The 9446-nt window shown below is 41.7% G+C and overlaps 1 protein-coding gene across 1 annotated transcript; it reads left to right on the top strand.

Moving 5' to 3' along the window:
• The first annotated feature begins 1579 nt into the window (after nt 1-1579).
• On the top strand, nt 1580-9221 carry LOC115380772 (E3 ubiquitin-protein ligase TRIM39). The gene is made up of 6 exons (XM_030081979.1): nt 1580-2179; nt 3225-3320; nt 4084-4314; nt 4916-4938; nt 7361-7479; nt 8632-9221. Exons 1-6 carry the CDS (start codon nt 1580-1582, stop codon nt 9219-9221), a joined length of 1659 nt encoding a protein of 552 aa, XP_029937839.1.
• Nucleotides 9222-9446: the final 225 nt, after the last annotated feature.

Here is a 9446-nt window from a genome sequence, read left to right as displayed (position 1 = left end):
AATTTTATGTTTCATTTTGCACTGAAAACTGTTAATATATTGTTTTTTAAAAGTAGTGCAATAAAAATACAGATGCTTTCCCTAACATGATGAATAATCGTGATGAATAATCGTGATTACAATATTGATCAAAATAATCGTGATTATCATTTTGGCCATAATCGTGCAGCCCTACCCACTCTTATCAAACCCTGGACCCCCATTTGAAATGATTTTGTCCTTGGAACACCGATATGAAAAACATGGCAGAAAAAAAGTGATCAGCAAATTAGCAAGAATTTCCGGGAACATTAGTAAAAAAAAAATAAAAATTAGCAAAGGAAAATTACCAGAAACTCTGCACACACACAACCACAAAACAATCACCAGAAAATTAGCAGAAAAAAAATTAAGAATTACAAGATTATAATATAATAATGATATGATATGATATGATTATTGCCAGATTTCCTGTGACATTTAACCCTTTCAGCCCTGTGCAAATTCATTACATTTCTTTCAGCAAAAAAGATTGGAACACGAGTTAAAAAAGCAAAGAAAAATGGTAAGAAAATTAACAAAAAAAATGTTACAAAATTACAGGAAAACGGAATGTATAATTATATGATTAAATGTAATTGTCAGATTTTACAGTTGTCAGCAGAAAGTTTCCTTAATGAGTTACTGACTTGCTGACTTTTCAGAAGTAACACAGTGGAGCCCCCTAGTGGTGACAAGCCTGTGGCGACTACACTGTAAAAATATGCCTTCAACTACAAAAAACAGATTTCATACATATATATCTATATACATTTTCTAATTAATTTATTTATTTTCTCAAAAGTACCTTACACTTTGAGTACATTTTAAATAAGCTACTTTTCTTACTTCAGTAAATTTTTACAGTTGTAAAATATCAGTAAAATAACAGTACTTCTACGAGATTAGCAATATACCAATATAGGATGGTTGTATTGGATACATATATTCACACACATGTGTATGTATACACATAAACAGAAAAAGACATCCATGCGATGAATAAATATCCACTTATTTCCTTAGTTGCCACATCTAACATCAGGAGGGCCATAAGAAATAACGTGAACTGTATACCTCACCTAATTTTCTCAATCCTTCAAAGATATGAACTTGACTTCTAATTCTCATTGTATTTTTTTTCCGTTCCACATACTTAAATTACAAGATCCTTCCATTTGGAGTTAATTAGGCTATCATCTTTTAACCAATTCCTTGTTATTTGTTTTATCATTGCTATCCTTGTTAGCCTTGCTTTCGTACAAAGACATATCGACCTTTCCAGTAGTGGTTAGAATGGGGGGGCAGAGGTAGGGGTTTGGGTAGTGGCCCAGGAGAGGAGGAGGAGAGGGGGGAGGAGTCTGTAGTTACAGCTCAAGTGTTTTGGGAGACTGCTGCAAAGATCAGAGTGTGTTTGGACAGACAGTGGTCAGGCATGACCTGCCCAGAAACTCAGGGACAGAAACCGACCCAGTCAACTCAGGACAGAATCCACACAGCAGTTCACTAGGACAGATAATTATACCAGACTAAATTTATCCAGTCGACTGCTGAGCTGATAATGTCAGAGGGAGCCAGTCAGGGTGACCATGGAGAGAAAGGACACCAAGACAAAGACAGTGGTCAGTATGGAGAGGTTGAATCGCTTAGCTGCCCGGGCTCTGACTCAGCAGAAGAGCAGCGGCCTCCAGACCATCAAAGTGCAGAGTCCGGATCATCAGACTCTACAGAAGAAGAGGACGAGTGTCCAGGATGCCAGTCGATCGGCGTCCTGGTTTTGCCTTGCGGCCACAAGCTGTGCTCAGCATGTATCCAGATGAGCCAGGAGGAGCTGGGCCAGGACGGCTGCACCGTCTGCTACGGCTCACAGCTGATGGACTCGGTTCTCAAGACTTTGCTGGATGCCCTCTTTCAGGACCAGCCCAGGAGGCCGGGGGTTACCCCTGGCGCGGGACAGCGGCTCGGTGACACAGAGGATGTGGTGAACGTCAGGGATGGGGCCGGGGATCCGGAGAGGGAGCAGGAGCTGTGTGTGCGGCACGGTGAGCTCCTCAGTCTGTTCTGCTTGGAGGAGGAAGAGCTGGTCTGCCAGGAGTGTCAGAGAGACAAGCATGACGAGCACCACTGCTGCCCCATAGAGGACGCCGTCCTGGACTGTAAGGTGAGATGCAAACCCAAGGGAGGGAGGGAATAAAGCTACTGCAATAACTTGACCTCAGTGTGTATAAAAGGATATTTACATGTGTAAAGTTAGCCTCTGCTGCTGTGGAACTGAACCTTTGAAACTCAGGAGTGTGTAGGAGGGCTAATTTAAAAAAATGTATTTATTTTAAAGTTTTATTTCAACCTCTGAAGGCAATAGAGAACAATCCCACACACTGACTTAACTTGCAACTCAGAATGTTTCCTCCCATGCACGTTTGCAGGATTGTTCTCTTTTGCCTTTGTCATTCTCCTCCCATACACACCTGATCTAAGACATTTTTTGATACAAATGTGTAGACTGTCAATGTTTGGCCCATTTAATACAGTTTACCTGCATTTTATACTGCAGCAAACAATTTTGCGAAGCACGCGGGGTACTAAAGATTTCACAACATACAATCAAAATCACTCCATTTTCAAATAAGAATTATTGGTTGAAACAGACACCTTACAGCGTTCTGCCTCTGCTGCTAACAAAGTCATCACCATTCATAAACCACAGAACTGATAATTGGCTGTGTAAAGCAAATGTTTTTCCTGGGACTATTTTCCCTGGCGGAGGGATCATTTCACTCTGTACAATTTCAAGTCATGAAAACACAATGGTCCTGCTGCTTTTAGGAAAACTAATGTGGATGACTTTATTACAGTGATGGAACACTGGTGTGAAGAAAGTTTGAAGTCTCTGAAAGTTCATTTTGATGTCCTAGTGGGATGAATGGAAACCAGTGGCTGGACAAAACAGAGGAAAAATGATATTCGAATTCTAAAATACTGCTGCTTGCTTTTGAACAATGAGCAGAAACATGAATTATGGTAAACATGCAGAATCACTTGTAAGGTCCAGATAACCTTGGAGGGATGATTCATCTCGTTATAGATGGATCCAGTGGGTGCCTACATTATTTGCTGGGGGTATGTTTCACTTGTCAGAGTCTGTAATCCTGCTTTTGTGATAATATACTGTAAGGAGTAATAATCTGCCATGATGTTCTGTCTAGAAAGAGCTACGATCTGCCGTCAGAGCCCTCCAAGACCGGTTAGACACTCTGACCTCCATTAGAGAAACCTGGCAGGACACAGCAGCTCACATCAAGGTTAGCACAAAACAGATGCTCATCACACACACACACGGTGACTGAAAAGTCCACAGGGAGGGGGAAGTATCAAAGTTGCTTTGCCAAAGTGGGATTCAAACCAATAACTTTATTTCCAGGTCATATATCTTGGCACCTCAAACCACTTGGCAATAATGATAACCAGTGTGTAACAAGAAAAACATCTTTCTGATTCTGGTCTTTTCAGACACCCTGTATTCGGGCTGAGGTGATTTGGTGGCTGGTTGACATTAACCAGCCACAACAACATAACTTTTTTAGATATCCATCTAACAAGCAAACAGACAGGATGACCATCTAACTCTGTGGGTGGAGGTAATAAGTTTTACTTAATAAGTCCCTCGTAACAAAACTGTTACCCTTTAATTTCCCAGAATGTGGTTCTTTTACTCTCCAAGTACCCCTCAATTACAAAATAATTACACTGAGGCCTGCGGGCTGTGAAATAAACTGAGTGTTCACTTCATGCAGGCGAAACCTCCGTCAAGAGAGAGCTGGACCACAAACACTGGACGTTACCTCACTTATCGCTTTGGTATACTGATATTCTGATATAGGATCAATGTCTGGAAAACAGAGCACTTTGAGTGTCAAACTTAGTGTCAAAGTTACCTTTTGTTGTCTTTCAGCATCACCAATATGCAAAACAAACTGCCAAGTGTAGTTTTAAAGTGTAACTTCATCATGTGAAAGCCCACATAGAGGCAGCACCTAACTTGAGAGCTTGTACTCCTGTGTTCAGAGCCAGTCAGAACACACGGCCCAGGTGCTGAAGGAGGACTTTGAGAAGATGCACCAATTCTTACGTGATGAAGAGGCAGCTTTGATGTCAGTGCTGAAGCAGGAAGAGGAAGAGAAGAGTCAGAGGATGAAAGAGAAGATTGACAGGATCAGCAACGACATCAGAGAGCTGACAGATACTGTGAGAGAGGTGGAAGAGGCCATGGAATTAGAGGATTTCCTCTTCCTAAAGGTAACTGGAAGTTACAATTTGTGCCTGATGCAGTGCCCTGCTGGTTTTGTAAACCAAAAAAAAAAAAAAAAAAAAAAAAAAAATTAAATAGCAGGGTAAATACAGGTGCTACTGATGACACTGATTAAAGTTCTGCTCCACACAGGTCGAAAGGCTCTGCTAGACTTAAATAGAACAGAAACTTCATTAATGTTAATAGTAACATGTGTTTACCCTGCTCCTCATGTCAAAATAGATGCTGTGAAAAATGTTTGTAGAGTAATCAATTACTAACTGAACAGTTAACATCCAACCATATTCAGCACTCAGTAATGATGACAGGTAGATAGCATCACTCCTGTCCTATATAACAGCTGGGAGGAAAGTGAAATAATCCCTCTGAGGAATTTCCTGCTTGTGGCTCAAGACTCTGAGTCTGTTGTTCTGTTAGGCTCTTTTGTGTGCTGTTGTAAGTATTCTGTATTTAAACTGTATTTTAACCACGCTGTGGTGTTTTTTACTCATCTCTCATTCAGCTGTAACCCTGTCATATTACATCTGCCTTTATAGCTTTCCCCCCTTTAACTGATGTACTTCTTTCCTTGTCCCTTTCTTCCCACAGAACTACAAGAGTTCCTCTGAGAGGTGAGTTCTTTCACTAGTTTTTAGCCCATTGTATACCGTCTCCTTTTGTACTGGATACATATTAATCAGATGAACATTTTGGAAATTTCAAAAGCTTTTGATGAAGTGGACCTTATAGTTGCAATGGAATGCCTCCTACAGCTGTGTGTCAGACCGGCCCCCATGCCGTGGTTGTACAGCTTTGTCTCTAGCAGCAGGTAGAGTGTACCAGGAGAGCAGTTCCTACTGGGATGAACTCACAGGGGGTGTAACCCAAGGTGCACTAAAAGGCCTTTTTGAGCAACAAGAAACTGGTCCCGTTCCTGTTTGCAAACCTAATATTGAACTTTTCTGTTCTGTTGAGCTTTTACACCAAAATTAAATTGGTTTGGAACCCTACAAGTTATAGGGCCTGAAATGGAAACTGTGACAACAACATGAGTGGGCATGTATTATTCTACAGGGAAAGATGGAGACGACAAAGAAATCAAGTAGCGTGCAGTGGCCTTCTGAAGAAACAAAACTATTTCTTTCAACTGGACATCTCCTAAATTTCAGGAAAAGATGGAAATGAGAACAAAAAAAGTAAACTGTATCTCGAAATTGCTGAGTTGCCAAAGGTTAGGTTCATAAGAACCCAGGACCAAATTATTAAGAAGTTTTTAAAAAATAAATACTTCTAAAAGCACCTAGTGAAAAGTGCCACTGGGCAAGATAATATGAGGGAGTATTATGAATTCCTATAATAGCTACTGACAAACAGACGTAATGGGACAAAAACATAGCTCCTGTACAACTTCATTGGTAGAGGTAAAAATACGTATAACCTCAGACTGGACCTACGGGGGTCGATCTTCGAGTGTGTGCTATGTAAGCAAACAGCTTACAGTGTAGGTCAAGCAATTATGTTTACATGTGTGTGCCCTGGATAGACTGTATAGCAAGCCAAAGTGTAAAACTATGATTGTGACATTCAGGAATACTCCACCCACTCTCTCCCCCCTCTCCCTCACCTGGAGCCCCCACACTGCTGCTGTACTGGGGTCAAGAAGACGAACTCGATGAGGTGTTCTCTGAGGAGGCTGAGAAGGTCTGGGGTCACCACCTCAGACCTGGCAACGACTGGCTGTGTTTGCGCTACACTGGGGTGCGCCTGCCAAGTGCTCCAAGCGTGCCAAGTGTGGCAGGGTAATCTGACCTGGGCTCTGTCAAATCAGATGGAGCATGTTCAGAAATTTGTCTGCCACATCAGCGTTTGCAGGCTTATTCCAGTTACCAGAGAGCACCTCAAACCCTCTCAGATCCCCAAAATGACAGCAGAAAGAAAAAAATAATACCCAATTCTATTCCTACCAAAACTCTTTAAACACAAGCCTAGTGGAATATATGGTTTAATATATTTATTTGTGCATAGGATATTCATATGTGTGTTTCTTTGTTGTTAAGTATGTGGGTGTGAAATAAACTTGAAATTAAAGGCATAAAATTATTGGTTTAAGTTGATAAGTTTGGATCATTGTCCTCTGAGTAAAAATCAGATAGCCGCCAGTCATGTCTCCAACATAAGGGTGAGCTATAGAGCGGACTCAAGAACTGACCATAAGCTATCACCCAACTCAGATTACTTTATTTCACCAATTAATCGCCGGGCCGCAAAAATCAAAGTCAAAATAAGAGAGCTAGCTAACGTTAGAAAAAAAGGGTGTCCCGTAATCTTGAATTGACCGACTAATTCTTATTTTGGCAGAAAACCGAAGTGTCAGAGAGAACGACTCGCAGCGCGCCAATTTGACGGTTTGCACTATGTTTGTATGTACAGATATGTTTACCTTATGCCTTACAGTACTTTTGTACTAAAAAATATGTTGGACAGTAACTGTCATCACAATAATGGCCTGGTGCAGGTCTGTGTAAAAATAAATAAAGGCCTGCAGCGAATAGCCGCCTGGTTCTTTTAAACGCCCGGGGTCCAAGTTGATTTTGCATATTAAATGCCCGGGCGATTAATTGGGGAAATACGGTACTTTATTTGTTTGGGTTGCAGAGGAACACTTGACCCATGATGGTCTAAATGCAGCTTCAGAGGCTTCCCCATCCTGGTAAAAATACATTATGGGGGAAACACTGAGTCATTAGCTGGGTTTCCATTGAAAATGTTTTGCATATGTTATGCAAATTATCCTGAAAAGTTCCAGTTCGGGTTTATGTAGAGCCCAAAATCATTCCCTCCCTCACAACATACAGTCAAATAATGTCCATTCTACAAATTGGCAATCTGTATTATTGTGGCTAAATTAATAAACTAATAGGCTGGTGATTACTGATGGAAGGGATGATGTTCACTATCAGAAGCTCTTGACAGCACAGACAGAGGAAAAATCATAATGGTTAGGTCAGAAAGTGTGTCTTAGTTCATTTTAGCCTAAATTTCTGTGTCTCCTAGGGCTCAGTGCAAAGTAGAGGAGCCTGAAGAAGAGTCAGGGGCTCTGATTGATGTGGCCAAGCACCAGGGCTGCCTGCAGCACCATGTGTGGGACAAGATGCAGAACATCATCCAGTACTGTGAGTTAACACCTAGCATGACTGTTAACTACTCAACATTACTTTGCATCTATACATCCATACATGCTCTCACTCATCTATGATGAATGAGAGCACGGCTTCTCCTCTTTGCCCCTTTGGGAAGCAGAGGTCTATAGGTCACATTGTCCTTCTGTCACCAGCTGGGTCCAGAGCGGCATACCTCCAAATCATTTTGGTGATTCCCAATGAAAGTCATGTTGGCTTGAGGATGAAATCTGGCAATTTTACCTTTCCTCTCGCACCATCAGTTGAGCCAGCACAAAAAATAGTGTGCTTGTTTTAATCCCGACCTCATTAAAATGTCTGGTATTATTTAGAATTGTACAAATCAAAACTTCTAAGATCACTTTACAGAGATGGCAAGCTAACATGCAATTTTTCAGTAATGTTTGTTTTTTATTGTCATCATTCGGTGTAGAAATCATGAAGAATCTGGAATCCTTTCTATACAGAAAGAGGCCTGTCGGTTGATTTCCCCTGACTCAAACAAGCGTTTACTGCTGGGGATCGAAAAGTTACTTTCACTCGTAAGAGTCGGGGCGATTAAATCACAACACAGTTTTTATTCCTCCCAAACCCCTTTGAGTCTTCATCTGTACCTGATCCTATGCTAGCATGTGTTGCAGCTTCAACCAGCTATAGTCACATAGTTACGTGTGAGCTTGTTGGCGTAGCGCACCAAGGATTAGATCAGAGGACAAAAGAGGTGAGGGCGAGCAAAGGCTTCCATCTAAATACGGAGCTTAGTTAGCAATGGTGTTAATCGTATACTTTTTACATCCGTTTTACTACTACAAGCTTCCAAAATGTAACTTTTTAGCAAGCTCAACAATCATTTTAGCTATGAAAACATTTGCTATCATATTGTTGCATGCAATCATGACAATCACATTACTCTAAGGGAACGCCCACTCAATCCTACTCAATGATTTACTGTAGAAAATTCGGCCCTTAAAATTCTGTTGTATTATAATTTTGACGTTCAAGAACTATCAAGTCTTTGTGGATTCAGCTTGCACTCACTCAAGAATATGAATAAATAATAAATGCTGTTTGTAACTAGGTTAACCATCCCTTTAAGCTCCCTTTGACTAACTGTCTGTCTCTGTACCATGTTTATGTGTTTCCCAGTTCCTGTGATCCTGGACCCGAACACAGCCTCAGTGTGTTTAAGTGTGTCTACTGACCTGTCAAGTGTGTCTGTGTGCGAGGAGCAGTCTCTTCCAGACAACCCTGAGAGGTTTGTGCACCTGCAGAGCGTCCTGGGCTCGGAGGGCTTCAGCTCAGGGAGGCACAGCTGGGAGGTGGAGGTTGGAGACAACAGTCACTGGTCTCTCGGTGTGGCCAGAGACAGCATCCACAGGAAGGACTGGTCTTCGAGCTCAGAGAACAGGTCCAACTCTGATCAAAACCCTAACTCTGCCTGCAGTGCTACCGCTGACCCTGGTGAGGGCCTCTGGACTGTCTCCCTCTCCTCTGGGCAGTACCATGCGTCCCCCGGCCAGAGCAACCCCCTCAAATTGAGGCGAAAGCCACGAAGGGTTCGAGTTCAGCTGGACTGGGAAAGAGGTAGTTTGACTCTGTCCGACGCCAATGACAACACCTTGATCTACCGTTTTAAACATCAGTGGAACAGCATGCTAAGACCCTACCTTTCCACTACATGTTCTAAACACCCATTACGAATTACAGCTGGGAGGGTGACCGTCACCACAGAATGAAGTCACATGTTCGCACATAATACTTCTAGTGGATAAGATATTAAAGGACCTTACTGGTGATTATGCATGTTCAATGTGATATTTACAAAATGAGTACAGGTAACTTCATATATCTGCTACTCTTTTCTGAAAACAAGCAGTCATATTTTAGAACTCCAATATCACTTTCCTACCTTTTATCCAGTTAATGGAGATATGACACTTAATGTTCAGAGACTTCTAACT

This window comes from Myripristis murdjan, chromosome 22 (assembly GCF_902150065.1).
Source record: "Myripristis murdjan chromosome 22, fMyrMur1.1, whole genome shotgun sequence".
Classification (NCBI taxonomy): domain Eukaryota; kingdom Metazoa; phylum Chordata; class Actinopteri; order Holocentriformes; family Holocentridae; genus Myripristis; species Myripristis murdjan.
The sequence above is the reverse complement of the archived record's forward strand: the minus strand, read 5'-3'. Positions and strand labels throughout refer to the sequence as shown.

Excerpts from the sequence above, each read along its gene's own strand:
- LOC115380772 (XM_030081979.1), top strand. The coding sequence starts at position 1,580 with ATGTCAGAGGGAGCCAGTCAGGGTGACCATGGAGAGAAAGGACACCAA. Across the intron at positions 3,321-4,083 it reads ACACAGCAGCTCACATCAAG|AGCCAGTCAGAACACACGGC; the intron begins GTTAGCACAAAA and ends TCCTGTGTTCAG. Across the intron at positions 7,480-8,631 it reads GCAGAACATCATCCAGTACT|TTCCTGTGATCCTGGACCCG; the intron begins GTGAGTTAACAC and ends TGTGTTTCCCAG.